General features: G+C 48.3%; 2 protein-coding genes and 1 pseudogene across 5 annotated transcripts in view; 2 read left to right on the top strand and 1 right to left on the bottom strand.

Moving 5' to 3' along the window:
- Positions 1-23,767, top strand: part of TRMO (tRNA methyltransferase O) — a 226,826-nt gene that overhangs the window by 48,963 nt on the left and 154,096 nt on the right. For all 4 annotated transcript variants that reach the window (XM_073806324.1, XM_073806322.1, XM_073806323.1 and 1 more), the window contains exons 8-9: positions 1,848-3,588; positions 19,208-19,430. The gene's annotated coding sequence lies outside the window, so the exon portion shown is untranslated. The remainder of the gene's footprint in view (positions 1-1,847; positions 3,589-19,207; positions 19,431-23,767) is intronic.
- Positions 1-23,767, top strand: part of LOC141278992 (nucleophosmin pseudogene) — a 206,643-nt pseudogene that overhangs the window by 28,780 nt on the left and 154,096 nt on the right.
- On the bottom strand, positions 1,550-4,761 carry FOXE1 (forkhead box E1). Its single transcript, XM_019948886.3, has one exon. It carries the CDS (start codon positions 4,063-4,065, stop codon positions 2,941-2,943), a length of 1,125 nt encoding a protein of 374 aa, XP_019804445.2. The 5' UTR covers positions 4,066-4,761; the 3' UTR covers positions 1,550-2,940.

Below are 23,767 nucleotides of genomic sequence, written 5' to 3'. Positions count from 1 at the left end.
CCTCCGGTCTCTGAGCCCCTAGACGGGGAGCCGGGGAGGTTCTATTTCACAGTTTGGGGATTCGGAGAGTTGGATTGTCCCGAGACGCAGCAGTGAATGTTCTCAATGTCCTAGAGCCACGCGGACTGGAGGGCCCGCCCGGCCCGGCGGTGGATGAAGGGCGGCGCTCCCTCGCCTGCGCAGCGTCCTTTCTGGCTCGGCCGGGTGGCGCACTAGCTTTGGGTGTCGCCGGCCGGCAGGAGGCCGAGAAGGGCCTCTCTTCAACACCTCGAGGGTCTCGCTGTCTCTCCTGGCTCCTGCTGTATACCCAGTTCCCTCCTCGCAGCGTCCTCTCTCTCAGGGCACAGACCCTGGTCGATCTCACCTGTCGTCCCAGTTGACAAGGAGAGTTGGGGGCGAAGACGCGTGCGCTTTCCCTCCCTGTCTTTCTTGTTCCCCCGGCTTTACCGCGACGCTCCAGGAGACTTCCGGATAAGGCGGCGCTTAAATGTTAAAACCTTCTTCCCTCCTGTGCCCAGCGCTTTACAGTTTACAAAGCGTTTCTATCCCTCTTAACTCGTTTAACTTTAGGTGGACTCTGAGGGAGGGGTCACAAATTCCCATTCACAAATGAGGACACTAGGGAAAGGACTGGATTAACGTTAATGGCGCTGTCAAAGCATTGGACTTGGTAATTAAAACACGGAGAAAGGCTCAACCGCTGCATTAACTGGGCGCATAGACTGCCCTTTTCCAGCCCCAATCCCCCTGCCGGGCTTTAGGAAGACAAGGACAAAACCCCTGGGTGGAGGGCTTTCAATTTCTGGCCAGTGCCAACGAGGCAAGGCATCTTGATTTCTGCCTGGGAGAGCCATACTGTCTAGTTGCACACGGAGAACCTTTGAATTTCAACCTGCAAGGATCCATACAGAGATAAGGGAGGCCTAACACCTAGATTTTTCCAGGGTCACAGGGCTGGGTCTGAAATCTGGACCCACTGGCAATAGGGTCAGTGCTGCAGCTGCCCCCTCCTCCAGGTGGTCATTTACCACCATCAAAGTCAGGAAGGACCAACATCTAGACCTGTACCGTCTAACACAGTAGCCATCAGCCACACACTGCTACTGTGCACTTGGCTGTGGCTAGTCCAAACAGATGACCTGTAAGTGTAAAATACACTCTAGATTTTAAAGACTTGGTATGAAAAAAGTAAAATATCTCAACAATTTTTATATCGATTATATGTTGAAATGATAGTTTGGACATTAAATTGGGTTAAATACAACATATTATTAGTTAATCTCACCTGTTTTTTTAAAATTAATGCAGCTACCAGAAAAATTTTAATTACACAGGCAGCTTACATTATATTTCTATTGGGCAGCACTTATTTAGACAAATACCCGTCTGGACTGAATCACATTCACATGTCTTTGTGAACAGGATAGTGCAATCCCCAGAATTAAAAATAAAAATTACCAGTGGTTTTCAGTCTTCTTTCTCACCCCCCCCCCACTCTTCCCTAGCAAATTAACTCTGCAGAAAGAGGCTGCATTTCTCTTGTCAGAACTCACTTGCTCAAAGATCTTTATTAAAACAGTTCACCTGAACACTCAGGTTTATCTGAAAGCTGCACACCGAGCCTCTGAAATATTTAATGCTAGAAACTTTTGCTACAGAATCGAAACTTACAAGATTTCTCAAGAGAAAGGTGGGGAAATGGTTGGATTTTTTTTTTCTTTCTGATTTTGGTCAGCTTGTTGCTTGAAACAAATAAAGGCTACAAAGCAAAGTTAAACACCAGTTTCTTTCTAAAGCTTACTTAACTGATGGCCCCAATTAATTTTTCTCTTTACTTTTTGCATGAGGAGGCTGCCAAGTTTCGGCAGAGGGTACCAGGGATGGAAGAGCCAGCCCAACAAAATGAAAACTGTCATCAACAGGCTCCCTCGAGTCCTGTCATCTCTTTCAATTTTAGTTCACCCATTGGGTCCCAGGCTGCTTGATGAAAAGAAAGCGTTGGCAATGGACAAATGTATTTCTACCTGCCTCGATGGAAAACCGCACTTAGGACCCAGCAGTAAGAGCTGCCAAGTGATCAGCACATCATGCTCGAAAGATTCAAGAAATTATGATATAACCGGTGCCTGGAGCTAATCCAGAGATGCTTGCCATGAGCTCTGTTTCCATTCCTTGGCATAGGGTTAGGCCCTGGGTGGCCCACCCATGCTGCCAGATATGCAACAACCATGATGGGCCCTCAAAGATCATATGGGGGACGGTTGAATTCTGCAGCCCTCTTGTATTATAGATGGGAAAACTGGGGGTGTGAGTGATGGAACTGGGTTACACTGTGGCGCTGGGGCACCGTCCAGACTCAGAGCCAGGTCTGCAGTTCTCAGAGGCAGGGAAAAGCGGCCCCTGGTCAAGCGAAGCAGAGATCTTTCCCATTAAAAAAAATGGTTACCTCTTTTGCAAATTTGTCCTCACCTTAACTAGGAAGACACTATCGGAGCCTTTTATTTGTAATAACGTAGTCAAAGGCACAAGAGACGGAACTGTGTAAAAAGACCCGGGTTTTGGTAAGTACGGGGAAGAGTGAAGTCATGTGATTCTCCACAATTCCCTTAGACTCTGGTGTAGACACTACGTTGTGCCTCCTTTAGAGCCAAGGACCCTCCCCGGCAGAATGTCAGAAAGGCACGACCTTTGGAGCCTCGCCTCAGTGAGGGTCCATTGTCTCAGTCCGTGGGCCGAGGATGCCTCTCCCCACTTCCTCCCATTTTCAAAGCGAACCGGTGTGTACACGGTGCACAGGGAGTATGCGCCTGAACCTCCGGCTCGGTCCCTCCCATGTGGCTTTCAACTCGATCCTCTCTCCAGTCCTGTCCTCAGGTTTCGTGAATACTTAGGTCGTAAAGACAGTCGAGGTATCTATGAATTTTCGCCTGTATGCTCGGCTCACATGGCGGACACAAACCGATCCGCTCCGCCTGGATAGGCAGCCGCATGGCGAGCGTGGTAGGCGCCTCCACTGCCCCCTCCGAGCTGCCCACCAGGATTGTAGCAGGGCCCCAGGGCTCCGAACTGGCCGGGCGATGTGCGCCCATAGAAGTCCACTGCAGTCTCGACGCCGCCACTGCTGCCACCCGCGGGGGGCGAAGCGGGCCCGGCCAACCGGCCAGCCGCTGCGAAGAGGGCGCTACCGGCCCCTTGCGAGTACGCGCCGTCTGCGCCCGCATAGGCGGCCGCATAGGCGGAAGTGTTGGCAGGTCGGGCGACGGCGCAGCCGGAGGGCTGGTAAGCGGTGGAAGTGGCAGAGGCGCCGGCCGAGGCAAAGGCGCAGGAACCGGAGGGCCCTGACGGCGCGGGGCCCAGTTCTGGGCTGAGCGGCCGCTCAGGCACCAGGCCGAAGACGCGGCATGGGCCTGGGGACGCAGCCGGGTAGTAGACCGGGGGCGGCGCGGCGAGCGACGGCGGGGCATAGCCTGCATAGACAGCGCCCGGGTAAGGCGGGCGCGCATTGGGCACCCCGCCCGGGAAGATGGCGGCAGCGGCGGCGGCGGCGGCAGCAGCAGCAGCGGCGGCCGCGTCGTGCATGTAAGCCGGGTAAGTGGAGAGGTCAGAGCGCTTGAAGCGCTTGCGGCGGCGCAGGAAGCTGCCGCTCTCGAACATGTCCTCGGCGTTGGGGTCGAGTGCCCAGTAGTTGCCTTTGCCCGGGCGGCCGGCCTCGCGCGGGATCTTGAGGAAGCAGTCGTTGAGTGTGAGGTTGTGGCGGATGCTGTTCTGCCACTTTTTGGGGTTGTCGCGGTAGAAGGGGAAACGCTCGGTGATGAACTTGTAGATGCCGCCCAGCGTGAGGCGACGCTCCGGTGCGTGCGCGATGGCCATGGCAATGAGCGCAATATAGCTGTAGGGCGGCTTCCCACGCTGCAGGGGGCGCTTCCGCCGCCGCCCGCCAGCGCCGCGACCCGCGGCCTCTGCCGGGACCCCGGCCCCCGCCTCACCGCGCTCCTCCTTCACGGCCGCCAGCGCCTCCGGCTGCGGCGGCGGCGGCGGCGGTGGCGGCCCGCTCTCCGCCGTCATGGCGCAGCCGTCCCGCGTCCCTGGGGCGTCCCCGCTGCCTGCTGCTGTCGAGGGGCTGGGAGCTGCGGGGCCCGGGACGCAGGGTAACGGGAACCGACGCTGGGGCCCTCTTTAGAAAGCTCAGGGTGTCCTCGCAGCTGGCACCGGGAGCACAGCTTTCGTGGCAGGGGCGCGCAGGAGCTTTGGCGCCCGTAGTTTCCGGGCTGGCTCAGTGCGGACAGAGGCTCAAGAGTGTCCCGCCCACCGACGGCTCTGCTCGTGTTCTGGAGCTCGAAGCCAGGCGCCAGCAGCGACGTTGGGACCCGGACGAGGCTCCTGTCGCGGGCTGAAGGGTCCTTTGCGCGCTGGTGCCAGGAGGTCACGGGGTCTGGAATTGGTCCTGGGCTGGGGCGCCTGCATCAGTTCTGGGCTTCCTGCTGATCTGAGGATAACCGTCGAGGTCCTGAGCGCAGAGGAGGCTGCGGGCACCAAGGTCTGAAACGAGAGCAGTTAGTGCAGGCGTGGGGACACTCTGGTGGGGGCCGCCTAGGCGGCGCCCCTGTGGCCGGGGCCGCCGAAGGCGCGGAGGGCAAGGAGGCGAGGCAAGGCGACGGCGGCGAGGTTGCAGCGCGGGCCAGGCGGGGTGGCCGGCGACTGTTCCTCTCCGCAGGGTTGGCCTCAAGCCGCCAAGACCGCTGGCAAGGCGCTTCCTTGCACACACCCGGACCGGCTCCTCCCTCCGCGGGTTTCTCCTCCTTAAAGGCGCCAGGAAGCTTGGGGCGGTGCCCGTTCCCCGCCCGCCCCCCGACTGCCCGCCCCCTGGGCCTCGGCGCACCTCCCCAGGTAGGAGATGCTGTGGCGGCGCGGCGGGTACACCACACGGTCTGAGCGTGGAAGTCCCTTGGAGGTCTCCTGGGCCGGTCCTCTCTGCGCGCCGACGGGGAGACTGAGGTCGGGAGAGGCCAGGAACTGTCTCTGGAGACCTCGGCGCCCGAACTCAGCGCTTCGGGACTTTACCAGCCTCTATAGAAGGCTGGGACCCGCAGGTGAAAGGAAGGGCTCGCCTCACCTTTTTTGGCTGGAGAGGGTGAGAATTGGCTGAGGGGCGCTTGGTTCTTGAGGGTGGGGGACGAGGAAGGGAGAAGATGCTCCAGGTGACTGGCTTCCAAGGTCTTTCAAGGATGATTTATTTTCAAACCCCAACTCAAGGCTGCCCTGGCCATTCCCCATCCAGTCCCTCATCCTTCAGGCAGGATTCCTAGGTCCGATAGAGGAGGTGACTTGCCACGGTTCCACCGCGACTTCGCAGTTTAGCCGAACCTCACACCTGCCTGCGTCTCTGGTGGGAGTGCGTTTCCTCGACATGTACCAGAGGTAGCCACTTTCCCTCGGTGGGTTCCGGGTTCCTCCACTGTACCGAGGTTTTGTATCTCAATTGCTGATATTTAGGGAAAGGCCGCAACACGTCTCCCCCCCGCCCTCCAATCTTTTATCTTTGGGTGGCTCGGGACCCCTCTCTATATGATGTGGAGTGACTCACAGCTTAAAGAGGATGGAGGCTAGGCTTCTGCCTCTCGCAGCAACCTTCTCCTCCAGTTCGCCAAGCCAGGAAGGCTCCAAGTGGCTCCCAAGACCTCCGGGGGCAGCCGAGCAGCCCCTTCCCGCAGCGGGACGGAGGGCTTCGAGAGGTGGGGGCCGGGGTTGGCGGTGCTCTGGGTAGGCGAGTCTCCCGGGGAAGGGGCGGGCAGACGGGACCCGTCCGCTTCGCGGGTGTCCAGTTTCGGAGTTCGTTTCCCGCCAGCTCCCTAAGCCCTGATTCGGCCTCGCTCAAGACCGCCTGCGGCGGCGGCCCCGCAGGTCTGGGTTCGCAGGGACACCCTGGGCCTGTCCCTTCCCGGTCACAAGCCCTAAATTTTCTCCTCTGAGAACTGGGGGCGGGAGAGCATGTGCGGATCTCAGGGGTGGGGCGTTCTGCCCTTAGGATTTCAGGCTCCGGCCGAGACGCAGCTTTCCGCGGGGCTGCGGGTGGAGGGCTGGGCGGAGAGAGCCGCGAGATTGCGGGCGGCGGCCTTCAGGGGCTTTAGTCGCGTTCTTCGTGGAGATGAGCTCCGGGCAGGTTCAGCCCCACCAAGCATTGGGCAACTGCCTTCGGAAGAAAGAGGCAAAGAGTTCAGATCCTCGCTCCGGCGACCCGGGTGTGGAAGCAAATTGAACGGTTTGCATGAAGACCTTCCTCGGCGGATTCATGCTCGAAAGGCGCGAGAGGCTTTTCACTCGCTCAGAAACCTCCCAGCTTCCTTCTTCCAAAGTAACGAAGCTACGAAAATCCAGGTTGCATCCTGTTACGTTTTTTCAAAGGGAAAAAAAATGTTTAACATTTTAACCAGATACATTATAGCAATCTTTTAATACTGGAGTTTGTGGTTCTCTGTATTTCCAAGATTCAGATTTCCAAATGTTAAATTTTGGACCACCATCCTAACGTGAATCCATAAATCAAACAATGTGATTCTGTAGTTCTAAGATTCCATGACCAGAAGTCTAAATTATTTGACTGTGATTATATTCCTATGACTTTAAGCTTCTGGTCAGAGTGTAAAAGAGTATTCCCCATATCTTAAGATGCTGGGAGTAAGATTTTGTGCCTGAAAATATGATGTCACTACTGGGAGTTGTAGCTTCTCTAGGTTTTAGATATTATTGCAGCTCTAACATATAACTTAATTTGAGTTCCTGTCTAGGAATGTCTGATTGGAAGATTTGGGTCCTATAAATCCACATCTCTCTTCTTATTTAATTCTAAAATATTAGTTCTAGATCCACTATTTTATAACTCAAATAATCTAATAATTCTTATAATATTTGTGACCATATGCTTTAATGACTTTATGATAGAGACTTTTAAGCTCAAATTACCATGGTTAGAAACCTCCATGTCTCACGATATTTTGATCCTCATTGTTCTGTGACTGTGGACCCATTCTAGAAAACTGATTCCTTTTTCTCAAACTTTGCGGCTACTGAGCTACACCTGTGCAACAGACCAAGCCTTAGCATCCTGAGATTAGATTTATTAAGATTATGATTCTAAGATTTTCATGAACAAAGGATCCTAAAACTTTTATTCCATAAATGTTTTATTCTAATAACACATTTCAAAATTCTGTACTTTGAAGATTCTATGAATCCATGATGTAAAATTTGAATTAAACGATTTGAGTGAACTGGGACAATTCACCCGTTTGGATCAAAACTATACATAAAGATCCCCTCGGTGCCAGGCCATTTCCTCCATTTCCTCTCACCCAGTCTTCCCCTCTTCTCTGGTGCAGTGCTCCTTAACGTGTTTAGGGGTAACAGACCCCACTGAGAACCATTTGAAAGCTGTGGCGTTGGTCCCAGTCCCTTGGAAATCAGTCTTCTAGTCCAGCAGGGGTGGGTTGGTGTTGATGTAGGCGGGTGCTGGGTGATTTCCATCCTCTTTGTAGCCGCCTTCAGCCCTGCATGTATCCCCAGCACCTTTTGGAAAAACCTGTCCCCTCACAGGCTATTTTATGTTAAATTTTGGGGGCAGGGGAGGAGTGCTGGTGATCTGTAGAAGATACTGGTAGCTCTTGCCCTAACTGCTTTACTGAGTTTTGAAGTGCCCTCAAAGGGTTTCGTAAATATGAAGGAGGGGATCCGAGGAGTCATGGAAAATTCCTCCATATCTCTTGACCCAGATGCCCCTTCATGCAGATGCAGAGGTAACCTGCTCTTCTCCTTAAGGAAATCTTGGAAATTCAAGCTGGAAGGAAACTAGGCCCAGATTGCCGAAGGGGCTTGCTTAAAGTCTTGCAGAGGAGGTTCTACACTGAAAGGGAAACTCAGGAAATTCAGGCTTCTTACCTCCTGGCCCTGAAGCCTCTCTGTCTTTTTTTTTTTTTAACATATTTATTGGAGTATAATTGCTTTACAATGGTGTGTTAGTTTCTGCTTTACAACAAAGTGAATCACTTATACATATACATATGTTCCTATATGTCTTCCCTCTTGCGTCTCCCTCCCTCCCACCCTCCGTATCCCACCCCCTAGGTGGGCACAAACCACCGAGCTGATCTCCCTGTGCCATGTGGCTGCTTCCTACTAGCTATCCACCCTACGCTTGGTAGTGTATATATGTCCATGGCACTCTTTCACTTTATCACAGCTTATCCTTCCCCCTCCCCATATCCTCAAGTCCATGCTCTAGTAGGTCTGTGTCTTTATTCCTGTCCTACCCTAGGCTCTTCATGACATTTTTTTTTTAGATTCCATATATATGTGTTAGCATACCGTATTTGTTTTTCTCCTTCTGACTTACTTCACTCTGTATGACAGACTCTAGGTTCATCCACCTCACTACAAATAACTCAATTTCGTTTCTTTTTATGGCCGAGTAATATTCCATTGTATATATGTGCCACATCTTCTTTATCCATTCATCTGTTGATGGACACTTAGGTTGCTTCCATGTCCTGGCTATTGTAAACAGAGCTGCAATGAACATTTTGGTACATGACTCTTTTTTTTTTTTTTTTAATCTGGGATCTTCCCGGACCGGGGCACGAACCCACGTCCCCTGCATCAGCAGGCGGACTCTCAACCACTGCGCCACCAGGGAAGCCCTACATGACTCTTTTTGAATTACGGTTTTCTCAGGGTATATGCCCAGTAGTGGGATTGCTGGGTCGTATGGTAGTTCTATTTTTAGTTTTTTAAGGAACCTCCATACTGTTCTCCATAGTGGCTGTATCAATTTACATTCCCACCAACAGTGTAAGAGGGTTCCCTTTTCTCCACACCCTCTCCAGCATTTATTGTTTCTAGATTTTTTGATGATGGCCATCCTGACCGGTGTGAGATGATATCTCATTGTAGTTTTGATTTGCATTTCTCTAATGATTAACGATGTTGAGCATTCTTTCATGTGTTTGTCGGCAATCTGTATATCTTCTTTGGAGAAATGTCTATTTAGGTCTTCTGCCCATTTTTTGATTGGGTTGTTTGTTTTTTTTGTTATTGAGCTGCATGAGCTGCTTGTAAATTTTGGAGATTAATCCTTATCTTTGATAAAGGAGGCAAGAATATACAGTGGAGAAAAGGCAGCCTCTTCAATAAGTGGTGCTGGAAAACTGGACAGGTACATGTAAAAGAATGAAATTAGAACACTCCCTAACACCATACACAAAAATAAATACAAAATGGATTAAAGACCTAAATGTAAGGCCAGACACTATCAAACTCTTAGAGGAAAGCATAGGCAGAACACTCTATAACATAAAACACAGCAAGATCCTTTTTGACCCACCTCCTAGAGAAATGGAAATAAAAACAAAAATAAACAAATGGGACCTAATGAAACTTAAAAGCTTTTGCACAGCCAAGGAAACCATAAACAAGATGAAAAGACAACCCTCAGAATGGGAGAAAATATTTGCAAATGAAGCAACTGACAAAGGATTAATCGCCTCTCTGTCTTTTCCTGAGTTCTCAGAGCCTCACTTGTGCTTAAAGTCCTCCTTACAGTGAGACAATGGAAACTCCAGGCCCAGATGCTTGCGAATCAGATCTAAGAATCTCGGCACAGCCAGAACACAGTGACCTCTGTTTGGATTACTCTGGGGCAGTCAGTCAGGGTCAGTGGGCTGTATGGCCTCAGAGTGCCAAAAAGGAGGTCGGTCCTGTGTCACACACAGCCCAGCCGCTAGTCACAGCGGTGGTACGGAGTGAGAGCTCAGATTACAGCTAACTCATTTACTGGCTCAGTTTCCCCATCTATGAAGTGGGGGACTCCCTACCTGTCGCCCCCCGCTTCCAGGGAGTCAAGAAGATGGAGTGGGGTGCATCACCAACCCGTCATTATCTTCTTGTCTTTTAAATTGTTTTCAGGGTGAAACTTGGTTGTAAAAAAAAGATAAGCTGCTGGGGAAAATTCAAGTCCTTCCCACTCATGTACGGAAATGAGATGCCCCCCTTCAAAGAAGTAGTGGTTGATTAAAGTAAAATGCTTTCTGCCCGCCTAGAAGGGAGACTGTGTGTGGGGAGGGTATTCCAGTCTTCGAGTCTGCGTGGATGTGGCTTTTTTTCTGCTCCCACCGACGCTCAGGGACCCCGGAGCTTGGTCAGGGCAACAGAGCTTCTAGCGCTTTCTTGCCATTGGTTCACTTAAATACTGTGAACAGAGAATTATCACCCCAGGACCAGGCAGAGAAACTGAGAGGGGATCCTTCTGCTTCCCATCACCCCGCTTAGCTTGCACCCTGCCACCAGACTCCCGGCTCACCTCAGGGAAACTCCCAATCCCTGCCTCAGAGCCCTGTCCCAACACTGTTATCTCGCCCCGGAATGGGTAGCTCAGGAAACTGCTGGGACATCCAGGAGCTCCGCGGCTGCGGCGAAAAGGGCAAGCCGACTCGGAGAGGTTGCGGACTTGTCCCACCTTGCACAGCGAGCCCGGGTCCGAGCGGGCCCTGAGCCCGGGCCTTACCCCCGCCCCCAGGTTAGCTTCTCGGCGCTTTCTCAGGCACTCAGTGAGCGTTCCTGAGCCAAGGACTGAGGAACACAAGGTAAGATCCTAGTCCGCTCACACCGAGCGGGAGAGAGCCGGGCTGTGGCAGTGGACTCTCCTGGGAAAGCCGTGGTCCCTAGCGGAGTTGGTGAGAGCAGGACCCCGGGAATTCTCAGCGAGGCCAGCAAGTCGGTTAGATTCTAGGACCTGGGGGGCAGGAGCGGTCCTCTAGAATCATTGGGCATCCTGGTTTCTTGGGTATTCCGAGCTCTATGCCCAGCCTTAGGACTCTGAGAAGCAGGGAAGATTGTGAATGTTCATTTCGGGCTGCAGAGTTCATGGTCTGCAAGACAATCTCAAAAGGGCCTCTGATTACTCCCTTTTCCCTCTCAAAGGGGAAACACACTAGACTGGATTCTAGTACCGCGTGAGGTACAGGAAGAGACAGTGACTCGTCTCCCCTCCCCAGGCCAGGCTCCGCCCGGAGCCCCAGGCCTCTGATTCCAGTCCTTGACCCCTCCTCCTGCCCGGCACTGTGACCATCAGGGCACCTCGCCCCAAGCTCAGTCCAGGCTCCCGGGGTTGGGGCGGGGGTGCGGACAGGGGTGGTTAGAGCTTGTACAGTGCCTCAGGCAGGTACCCAGCCCAGCTGGCTGATTGCTCAGTGCCCACAGTGCCAGGTGGGCAATAGCATGGGAGCCCTAAGACACTTGTCCTTGGACACACACGTGCGTGGGCGGCCCAGCTCTCCTCTGGTCTCTTTCCTTCGGGCTTTTTTGGCTTTCTTTCTCTGTTTTAGCCTGAGAGTGTGTATCTTTCTTAATCTCACCGTCTGCCCTTTTGCCTCCTTGGCCTGCATGTATCCTCCCTTTCTGGGCATGTATCCCCAGAGTCACTCGAAAAGAGAGCCTGCACACTTCAGCCAGGGTTGGGCTGCCCATATCAGCCTCTTCTCTCCTGGAGGATCGTGCAGACAGTGGCAGGGCTGGGACAGACGCAGCTTCACCCAGGAGGACCCTGGAGCGTGGGGGTCCTGATCCTCAGCCTTTCTGCCCAAGCACCTCTGAAGCGCTCAGCTCCCTCAGCTCTGCTGAGCCTGGCTGGGGAGGAGGGGAGCACAAGGTTACACACGCCAGCCTTCTGGACAAGTCTAAGGCTCCAAATAGCCCTCTCCAGCAGGGCACTCCCGCTGTCTGTCTCTGCACAAACCAGGCCACTTGGCTGTTCAAAGGCTCTCAATGCCTCTGCGTCCTCCAGGGCAAGATCAAGTACACTTTGCCTAGCCTGGCAGTTCGGGGCCCTTCGGACACAGTGCAGCCCCCTCCCACCCCTACTCTCTTCCTTGGTCTTCCCTGCCCCCAGCTTCAGAGGACTGCCCCCCCTCCCTCACAAAGTCTTCTCCTTCTCTCACATAAGTTCTTGCCCTCAGCCTGGAAAAGCTGGAAAAGCTGGCCCACCTCAGCTCAAATGTCTCCTCTTCTGGGAAGTCCTCCTTGATCTGCCTGAGTAAGTCAAACACACCTTCTTTGGGCCTGCCCCAGCATGTTTGGATTTTGGCACTTGTCACACATTTTTGTGGTGTAGTAATTTGGTTATGTGACTGTCTCTGTTCTTCTCTGGGAGTTCCTTGGTGGCAGGAAGTATGGCTTCCTGCAACTGGACACACAGGTCCCCAGCACTCAAGGAACAATGTGGCTCTGCTATGAGAGCCAGTTACTTAGAGTCAGTCCTGGGTCAGTTCTTGTCTCTACCTCTTCCCAGCTGTGTTACCTTTGGCCACTTATTCACTTCGAACCTCAGTTTTTCGATCTATAAAATGGGGATAATATTAATGTCATAAAAGAGTTGTGATGGTTGCTTTTGTTAACTGCAAACACATGCAAAACTCTTCTATGTGCAGACACTGTTTTAAGCACTTTATGAACATTAAATGCACTAACATATCAGGAGACCTGGGGGCAAGTCTCAGGCCTGTCACTAACTGGGTGTTGGGGGTACATCCAGGAGAACAGGCAGAGTGCTGGATCTGGAAGGCATAATGACTTGATATGCCATCTAGGCAGGTGGGCAGCTGCAAAAGAGCCCAGAAGCAGGGATCTCGCAGATGATAGGGCTTAAGGGAAGGTTCAGACTCAGAACAGCATCTTCTTCCCTAGGTTCAGGTATGGAGGCCTCTGGGATGATCCTGGGGCCATCTGAGAGGCACAGTTGGGCCAGCTTGGCCCTACTGGGCTGAAGTCTGAGTGTCTCGCAGGGCAGCCTCTCTCCCTGGTGTCCTGGAAACTTAGGGCCTTGGATCTGTATGCAGCCCTGGTTTCTATCTAGGCAGATCTGGCCCAACCTTTTGGCAGGGGGGTTGGGGAAAGCTTCAACATTGAGCTGGGCATATTCAGAGACATATTCTTTAGTCCTGAAGCCATCCACTTACTTGTCACCCAGTAGGGTAGATGTCCAGGGGCCATGGTGATGATGAGGGGATCTGGGCTTACTCTCCTGATATGGATTTGGACATACTCCAGGAGAAGGAAAGAGGTGAGAGTCCCTTTAGGGGGCCTCACCCTTGGTGGGTGTTGTATATGGCTCTTTTTCTTTGAGCGCTGGCCAAGCCAAACTGGCCCCAGGTCTTGGGACCAAATGGACTACTGGAGCTTAGCTCTGGGTCAGTGGAATAATACAATAGCTTCTATCTATAGGTTTCTACTACTTTTTTTTTCTAAGTTCTAACTTTCTCATAGACAGCCTACTATTTCCTATGTGTAATTTGTGGAGCTGTCTCTGATTGTGGGGGCATTTGTTGGCCAGAGATGATTGACATTGGTTTTACCCAGTGAGTGAGTCATACAGTCCAAGCTCAGGTAAGCAGCTCCACCTTCTTCTCCAGGTTCACTTTGCTTACCACCTTCTAGTACTCCTCCCTTGGGAACTGGCTTTCTGTCATTTATGGAACGGAAATAACCTAAGCAGACTAACAGTGATGGAAGAAAAGAGTGCGTCCTTCACACCACACCATAGCTCTGTTCAGCATTTTATCAATGATATACAAGAAGGCATAGAAAGCAAGCTGACTGGGCCTGTGGCTGACCACACTGAGGTGCTGATGATGGTAGCTGACAGATGCAAGACTCGGAATAATAAACGGTGGGGTGTCACTCTAGGACTCTGGGAGACTGAGCCAAAACCAACAAGAAAACATTTAAAAAACTGTTACGGAAGCATCATAACATTACAGGAGACAAAGCCAGAAGGAAAACGTCACCCACGTGCCAATTACCTATCATTCATCTACTAGGCTTTTCTATGTTCTGTTTTTTTTTCTCCTTTGTGTTCTTATGCACATATATATGTTTATATAGGTGTAACCATAGTGTATGTACAATTCTGTAGTCTTTATATACAATGCATTTGCATTATTTTGTAAACGTATCTACATGTTGCCCCTTACTCCCCATTTTTCATTTGTAGTTGGAGATGAAATGGTCTAGTGTTGATTTAACCCCTTTATGGTAGCTAGGCAATCAGATAATTTCCGGTATCTTTGATATAGGTGATGCTGCTATGTGTTTGTATAAAGAGCTTAGTATTTCTTTTGAATTATCCTTAAGACAAATTCCTAAGACCGAGATTTATGGAATGAGGAACATTTTTGTGTTTCTTCATATAGTGCTACCAAGTTGTCTCTAAGGACATTTTGCAACTCACCACAATCAAGATAATTAACATATCCATCACCCCTAAAAGTTTCCTCATGCCCCTTGTGATTGGTGATTGATTCATTCCCACCCCCCCATATCTGTAGGCAATCACTGATCTACTTATGTCACTATAGAATAGTTTGCATTTTATTGAACTTTATATAAATGGAATAACACAGTGTATTTATTTTGTCTGTTTTCACGCAGCATAACTATTTTGATACTCATCTATGTTGTGATATCAATAGTCAATTATTTTTTTTTTTGCTAAGTAGTATTCCATTACATGGACCATACCATGGTTTGTTAATCCATTCACTTGTTGATGGACATTTGGGTTGTTTCCATTTTTGACTCTTATAAACAAGCTGCTATGAATAGTTGTGTACAGGTCTTTGTGTGGCTATGTTCTCATTTCTCTTCGGTAAATACCTAGGAGAGGAATATCTGGGTCAGATGGTAGGTGTATGTTTACATCTTTAAGAAATTGCCAAACTTTTCACAAAGTGGCTGTATTTCTTTTATTTCTTCTAGCAGTAGATGAGAGTTTTAATTGCTCCATCTCCTTACCAAAACTTGATTAGTACAGTCTTTTAAATTTTACCCGTTTTAGTATATAGTGGTATCTCGGAGTAGCTTTAATTTGCATTTCCCTCATGACTAATAATATGTTTATTATCCATCGCTGTGTAACAAATTACCCCCACATTAGTGGCATAAAACAACCAACATTTATTGTCTCTCAGTTTCTATGGATCAGGAATCTGGGTGTGGCTTAGCTGGGTGTGGTTGGCAGAACTGACCCATCTGAGCTTAAAGCTGCTTTGGAGTAGTGCTGGATATGGGAAAATTGGAGAGAAGAAGAAAGAGCAAAGGGTTGGAAAAGTAGACAGAATTGTCAGGCTGAAAAAAAAAAAAATCGCCAGGCTGTAGTTTCCCTGCTAGATGGAGGAGTTTGAATTTCCAGATGATTCTAGGAAATGGAACATTTGTTGAACAATGTACGTGTATCAGGCTTTGATGTTAGTTCATTTAATCGATCCTCGGAACAGTCCCATTTTAAAGATTTAGAAATTGAAATCTGAAAATTAAGTAAAACTTGGCCAAGGCCATATACTTGAGATGGATTTGAACCCCCCTCTGTTTCCTGTCAAAGCCCGCTCTGCCTCACAGTGTCATTGCCTCTAGAGCCCATAAGACCTCTTTGAGTAAGTTCTAGTGGACAGTAAGAAGTGCAGATCCTCTGATCACTCAGTTTTCAGCTGATAGCCTGGGCTCTCCTTAGAGACTGAGTCATGTTGCAAAACCTCCCCGCATCCCCTACCCTACAGGCTTGAGTGGCCTCTGTAAGGTCCACCTCAGTCAGCGAAAAGACAGTAGGTCTTTGCTCTGGCTACCTCCATGAATATCTGCCTTATAAGGGAAGAGTCACTGGTGGCCCGACTTGAGATGTCTTCTGCCCAGTCAGCACCCCCTAATCCAACACCCCTAGACACAGTAAATCTTAGATGTGAAGCTGCTTCAAATTTTAGCTCCAAGTAATGAGTGCGTGTATGATCAGGCCACGCAAGATGGCTGTTCTCTTGCTCTCTGTACCTCCTCTGCTCTACCAGTCCCTGCCTCACCTATACCCTACTCACCTCACTGACCCTCCCTCGTGATCATAGAGCCTAATCAGTAGATGCCTACGTATGTTCCTTTGGCCCCAGCTAGTGATTGTTCTAATCTTTAGATCAGAACGTCTCCACTAGGACAGTTTATCAAAGGGTAGTGAGGGGCACGCACCTCTGATGGTTTCCCTGGTGACCAATGAGCCAACCTGATGTCAGTTCCCTCTATAACTGGTAACCTCCCTCTCTCCGTGGTAGTGAAGGTGGCTGCCTGCCATCCACGTCCACAGTGGGGTGTCACTCCAGGACCCTTTTGTGAGATCCTTTGTCCCATAAACCATTGTGTGTCTCTGTCACTGTCTTCGGGCTCTTTCTTCAGTCTTGAGACTGAGCAACTATAGGGCTTGCAGGTCTGCAGGCTGCAGCCCAACAGTGGGTTTCAGAAGGTCCAATCTCCTCTCCAGGTTCAGTTTCTTCAGCCATTGAATGGAGGGGGAAGATTTGCTTGGCTAGGTTAGTAGTTGTCCTTACCCCATGGAAGAGAAGACTGCAAAGTATGCTCCAGTCCACAAGAGCACTAGACATTGTCTATCGATTAAGTCATTCATAGATCTTGTATATATGTATGATTACTTTTCAAGTGTGTGTAAAGTTGCGTCATAAATAAAATGCAAATCCATTTCAAGATGTTACCGAAGTTTTGGTCATTTTTGGACCTGAAACTTATCAATCAATGTTTACTAAAAAGTATGTCTACCTTACATATATGTGTGCATGTTGTGAGAACTGTGGCATTTATAGCTGTTAAAAAACTATTCTCACACTCAAAGCAATTGAAAAGCACTAAGAGACTCCCCACAGTCTCTCTAGCCGACTGGAGTAATAGTAAACATATTTAACAAACAGTATGTTGTTCAATGAGTATAGAGTTACAGTTATACAAGATGAATCAGTTGTAGAGATCTCCTGTAGGACATAGTGCCTATAGTTAACAATAAGGTGTTGTGTGCTTAAAATTTTGTTGAGGGTAGATCTCATGCCGAATGTTCTTATCACACACACACATACAAATGAAGGGACATAATGAATTTTTCTGAGGTAATAGGTATGTCTGTCACCTTGATTGCGGTGATAGTATCACAGGTATATGCATATGTCCAAACTCATCAAAACAATGCCTTCAATATGTGCAGCTTTTTTATATCTATCATACCTCAATAAAGCTGTTAAAAAACCAAACCAGTAAGTTGAGGGGTGCTGACCAATCAGAGTGTATGTGCTGAACCAGGACCAATCAGAATGGAGGCCTGCTAGGACAGTGGGCCCCGCCATCCCCCACTTCTGGCTGTTTCAGGCTTTAACCCTTTAGTTGCAGAATCTTGGGGCATTCCAGGGAATCCCAGGGGAGGCACTGAGACAGCCAGGACAGCTGGGGGCATGGGTAGGGGCGGGAATGGGGGCTTGGCGGTGGCTGTTTATCTGTGGGGCATCCCAGTAGTTCAGTATCTCAGTGTTTAGAGATTGCGTGCAGGTCATCCTCCAGCAGCTGCATGGAGATGGCATACAATGCCTGGATATGGGCTTGGACTCTTCCTTCCTGCACAGCTGACTCTCCATGGCCACAAGCCCACCTGGTATCAGTGCACTGCACCCTTCTGCCCCAAATTTGACTTTAAAATGCTCCATTGTGCTGGACAGTTTTCCACCCAGGTGGTAAACTTGTGACCCTCCAAATCTGGTTTTGGTTGAATGAGTTCATCTCCTGGATCTCACTATCTGGGTACAAGTGAGCTGTGTAAAGGGAAAGAAGCAGAATTTGAGGTCAGGAATTGGTTCTCCTTTCACATCCCAGCTCTACTAGTTTTCCTCCATATGCCCCTGGGGGCAAGTCAATAAATGGGGTGGTGACATATGTCCTGTCCCCCTCATAAGTCTGTGCTGAGGTTTGAATGAGAGAAAGGAGGGGAAGTGCTTTGCAAACTGTAAAGTACTGTGCACACATGAGCGAGTCTCTGTTCCATAGGATCTGCTTGTTAAGAATGTTGCTTGTCTGCTTCTGATTGAATCAGGGGTTACAGATCTGCCACTTATTTAGAATGTTTCCTGACTATCCTCAAATGTGACTATGATATAACTTTACCTTTGAGTGGACAGGGGAAGATCACTGCAGAAAGTGTGATCTTTCTTTCCCTTTAACCCTAGAAAATCAGAGTTGACATGGGCTGCTAGAGAGTACCTAATTCATTTTATAAATGGGGTCACTGAGGTCCAGAGAGGGTCAGTGAATGGCCCAAAGCCACATAGTGAGTTAGTGGCAAAGCCAGAATCAGGTGTTCTGTTGCCCAGCTCTTTTCATCACAAAACGTGACATGTCTCATGGCAAACCATTCATGCATGTTTTCGATCATTCAACAGCATTTATTGAGTCACTAGTAAATGCTGGGCTCTGTGCAGATGATTTTGTGGGTAGACAAGTTGGGTACCATTCTGCTCTCAAGTTGCTCATGACACTGGGCGGAGAATGTTCTTCCAGAATCCTGAGGGGACCAGAGAAAGTGTTATTTATATAGGTCTGGCAGTCCCCCTTGGGAGTGGGGGTGGTTTTTGAGAACAGTCACAAAGAGTGATGAAGCTCAACAATGCTGACCCAACACCAGTGAACAACCAAGCATCCTCATCTGCCTGCCTCGTTCAGTGTTCACAAGCACCTCATACTACAGATGGGGACGTTGACAGCCCTGAGAAGGGAAGGGATACGACCGGGGTCACAGGGCTAGAAAGTGCCAAAGCCACTTTGATTGAAAACAGGGTGTGATTCTAGGGTCTGTGGGTCTTAGGAACCGGCTCACTTTAGGTAGAAAGAGCATGGGTTTGGGTGCTGAGGGGATCTGGGTTCAAATCCCAGGTGTACCCTTTCCCAGCTGTGTGACTTCGGGCAAGTTCCTCTTTCGGAGATTGTCTTCTCGTGTGCAAAATAGAGATAACAGGGTACTGACCTTGTAGGACTCCTGTGAGGGTGAAATCAGTGCCTGAGGGTGGAGCCCCTAGATGGTGCCTGGCATGGGGTGGGCACTCAATACCTGTTCCTTTGATTCTTCCACTAGCTCCTGGTGTGGGTGCCTTGGCCAGTAACCGGGGCACCAGGTACTCTTGGCTCTGTGCACCCAAGTCCTGTGTTCCACGACAAAGGCCTGGAAGGTTTTCCTCAGTTGAACAATAATGAAGGCAGTGGTAAAAGTGAGGTTTGCTGAAGACTCAGGCCTGAAAGTTGCGGCTTCTGTCTCAAAGCTCTCTCTCTCTCTCTCCCTCCCTCCCTCATGGGTGGGACCTAGTCAGAGCTCCTGAAGGCCCAGTTTGGATGCCGGAGACACCTGCCATGCCTGACTTCACGGGGTGTCAGTTCTGCCTTGTTCCTGCTGCATTCCGGCTTCGTATGTCAGCACCTCATGAAAATCTTCCAGGTCCTTGCTTTGAATAGCTCCTTGGCTGCCTGGGAGTGAAGAGGCTGGCTCTGTTTTGCCTGTCAAATCATCCGCTTTGTCTGTCTACGAGCAGGTAAGCTGAGTCTCCTTACATAATACCGACTGGGCCATCACTGTCAGGACTGATTCTGCCCGGCTCAGGCTGAACAAACAGCCATTCAGCCCCATCAGCCGAGGCCGAGGCCATGCAGTGGCAGGAGCTGCTATTCTTGAGAGCAGTTCGATGACAGGCTCTGAACAGATGCCGGGCACTTCAGTGGGGAAGGAGCTGAGCTCTGACTTGCCTCTCCCGGCCAAGGCAAATCCTCCTTTCTCAGCTGAGTCAAACCTTCCAAATGACTCCCACTTTCACTCCTGCACTCGCTGGGTGTTTGATACAGTGAGTGGACAAAATGAAGCAAGAGGTAGCCCTTCAATATACACAGAGAACCCAATAACCTGCCACATTTCTTCTTTTGCCTTAACTGCTAGGAGACTTGGAACAAATTTAGTACTGGAGGCAATAGTTAACTCATCCCAATTGCCTGGTAACATCCTCTGCTCCTTATAATTGGTTCTCGTCTTAGTCTTTTAATAAATTTATTTATTTTACTTATTTATTTTTGGCTGCGTTGAGTCTTTGTTGCTGTGCGTGGGCTTTCTCTAGTTGCGGAGAGCGGGGGCTACTCTTCGTTGAGGTGCGCGTGCTTCTCACTGCGGTGGCTTCTCTTGTTGCAGAGCTTGGGCTCTAGACATGCAGGCTTCAGTAGTTGTGGTACACGGGCTCAGTAGCTGTGGCGCATGGGCTTAGTTGCTCCACGGCATGTGGGATCTTCCCGGACCAGGGCTCGAACCCGTGTCCCCTGCATTGGCAGGCGGATTCTTAACCACTGCACCACCAGGGAAGTCCCCCATCTTAGTCTTTAATCAATCTTTCTTTAAGGTATTTTTTATTGTGATAAAATACACACAACAGAAAATTTACCATTAGTGCCATTTAGTACATTCACTATGCTGTACAACCATTGCCACTATCCAGTTACAGAACATTTTCATCACCCCGAGAGGAAACTGCTTACTCATTAAGCTATTCCCCATTCTTTAACTTTTAAGATATCACAGGTATCCTTGTAAAGTGAGTAGAGGGTATGTATGGATTCTAAATAAATATAATAAATAAAAGGATAGACAACTCAAATTTCATTGTATTAGCTAGACACATTCACTTTTTATTTTATTATAATTTTCCATGTTCATTTTTGTTTCATTCTCTTCTTTGTTCAATTAGGTTTTGTTTTGTTTTGTTTTCTGTACGCGGGCCTCTTACTGCTGTGGCCTCTCCCGTTGAGGAGCACAGGCTCCAGACGCGCAGGGTCAGCGGCCATGGCTCACGGGCCCAGCCGCTCCGCGGCATGTTGGGATCTTTCCGGACCGGGGCACAAACCCGCGTCCTCTGCATCGGCAGGCGGACTCTCAACCACTGCGCCACCAGGGAAACCCTCAATTAGGTATTGAGTTGTGGCTCATTTCTGATCTGGCTGTGTCATTCCAAATTCCCTCCTTTCTTCTCCGTCCCCTTTCCCTCCTCCATCTTCCCTTCCTTCAGACTTTCAGATCTACTATCTAATCTACCTATTATCTATCTATCAATCATCTATCTCTTGATAAAAAAATCTGTCTATGAAATTATCTATCTATCTATCTTTCATCTATCTTCCTACTCTCCATCCATCCCTGCTTCTCTTTGCAAATCCGGATCATTGGTTCTCAGCTGTGCATATTAGAATCACCTGGTAAGGTTTTAAAATCTACCAATGCCTGGTCCCATCTTGGACCAGTTGAAATGGAAAGTTTTGGTGTAGGATCTTGGCATCTGCACATTTTTTAAGTTCTCGTATGTGATTCTAATGCATAGTGAAGATTAAGAATTACTTACGTAAATTAACCTCTCTTGATACTCAGCCTTCAGCAGAAACTACTTATCTCAGTTCTAGTCCTCAGCTAGTCTATTTTTTTACATAAATGCCATTTGCTACACATAGTGCTGTATAATCAGCCTTTTGACAACATGTATAAACAACTTTCAATGTACTTAAATTTTTTTCAAGAGCATCATTTTAAAGGCTGCCGAGTGTTTTATAAACTTATATATGTTACATTTATTTAATCAGTCTCCTGGAATTTTGGTTAGGATTGTACTGAATCTATAAAGGAATTGGAGAAATTTTTGATATATATTTAATCTAATTTAAAAATTAAAAATTTTGACCGTATGCAAAAACAAATAATATGATGTACTCTCAGGTACTCATCATCATAGACACTGATACTCCAACAGCCATCAGTCCTGTTCACTTCTGTCCCATCTATATCCCCATCTTCCCCTACTATCATATTATTTTGAAACAAATCCCAGACATCTGTAAGTAATTCAGTATATATCTCTAAAAAATAAAACCCCAATATCATTGTCAAAACAAACAAACAAACAAAAACACCCAAAAGAGAAAAACCACAATAATTCCTTAATATCATCAAGGGCAACTTGATGACTTCTTAAAAGTGAAGTTTCAGATTTCCAATTGTCCCATAAATGTAATTATTTACTTTTACATCTTGTTTGGGATTTAAACATTTTTTTTTACTGTGGTAAGAACGCTTGGGATTGGTTTTGACTGTTCTTAAGTCTCATTTAATATATAAATTCCACTCCATCTTTAATTTTTTTCCTTGGACTTTATTTGTTGAAGAAACTGGATTGTTGGTTTTATAGAGTTTTCCATGTTTTGGATTGTATTTTTATGGTGTAATTCAACATGTTTCTCTATCTTTTGTGTATCCCATACACTGGTGACTAGGGCTAAAAGTTTATATGATATTAAGCCTTCCAATTTATGAACATGTTTTACTTATCATTTTAATTTATTTTCCTTAATGTCCATCAATAATGTTCTCTATTTTTCTTCATAAAGGTCTTGTATATTTATTAAAATTATTTCTAATACTTGGTCTTTTTTTGTACATGTCACTTTTTTTGGCTATGCCATGAGGCTTGTGGGATCTTAGTTCCCAGACCAAGGATTGAACCCACGCCCTGGGCAGTGCAAGCATGAAGTCCTAACCACTGGACCACCAGGGAATTCCCTCTTTTTTTGGATAAAATTGGATATCTTAGCTGTTCTTCCCCTCACCCCCAGCTTTATTGAGATATAATTGACATATAACATTGTATAAGTTTAAGGTGTACAATGTGGTGATTTGATACAGATGTGTATTGCAAAATATTTATCAGAAGAAAGTTAGTAAACACATCCTTCACCTCACATAATTACCATTTTTTGTTGTTGTGGTGGTGAGAACATTTAAGATCTACTCTTTTAGCATCTGTTAAGAATACAACACAGTACTGTTAACTATAGTCACCATGCTATAATTAGATCCCCAGAACTTACTCTTCTTATAACTGGAAGTTTGTACCCTTTGACCAACATCTTCTCATTTCCCCCTCTCCCCAGCCCCTGGCAACCACCAGTCTACTCTGTGTTTCTGAATTTAGCTTTTCTAGATTCCACATATAAGTGAGATCATACAGTACTTTTTTTTTCTGTCTGACTTAATAAATATTAGGGACTTCCCTTGTGGCGCGGTGGTTAAGAATCTGCCTGCCAGTGCAGGGTACGCGGGTTCGATCCCTGGTCCGGGAAGATGCCGCAGAGAACTAAGCCTGTGCTCCACAACTACTGAGCCCGCATACGTAGAGCCCGTGCTCTGCAGCAAGAGAAGCCACCGCAATGAGAAGCCCGCGCACCACAAGGAAGAGTAGCCCTTGCTTGCGGCAACTAGAGAAAGCCCGCACGTAGCAACAGAGACCCAACGCAGCCAAAAATAAATAGAATAAATTAATGAAAAAAAAGAGAAATATTAGCTGTTCTTAAACTGCATTTATCTACTTGTTCGTCAGATATAATTACAACTGATTTTTTTTAAGATTGTTTTTGTATCCAGTAACTGTCGATTCTCTTAAAAATCTAATAATTTATTCTAAACTTCTTTGGGTTTTCAATTGTAGATAATCATAATCTGTGAGTAATGACACTTTTCAGATATATATATATATATATATACACACACATAAGTAACTTTTTCCTTCTTTTTTGCCTTATCACTTTCAATACAATGATGAATGGAAGTGATGATACATGACATCCTTGGTTTTGTTTGTTTGTTTGCTTTTCTGCGGTACGCGGGCCTCTCACTGTTGTGGCCTCTCCGGTTGCGGAGCACAGGCTCCAGACGCGCAGGCTCAGCGGCTATGGCTCACGGGCCCAGCCTCTCCGCGGCATGTGGGATCCTCCCGGATGGGGTCACGAACCCGTGTCCCCTGCATCGGCAGGCGGACTCTCAACCACTGCGCCAGGGAAACGCCTATTT

This window comes from Tursiops truncatus, chromosome 6 (genome assembly GCF_011762595.2).
Source record: "Tursiops truncatus isolate mTurTru1 chromosome 6, mTurTru1.mat.Y, whole genome shotgun sequence".
Classification (NCBI taxonomy): Eukaryota; Metazoa; Chordata; class Mammalia; order Artiodactyla; family Delphinidae; genus Tursiops; species Tursiops truncatus.
This window is presented reverse-complemented; position numbering and strand designations above follow the sequence as displayed.

Coding starts and splice junctions, on each gene's coding strand:
- FOXE1 (XM_019948886.3), bottom strand. CDS start 4,065: ATGACGGCGGAGAGCGGGCCGCCACCGCCGCCGCCGCCGCCGCAGCCG.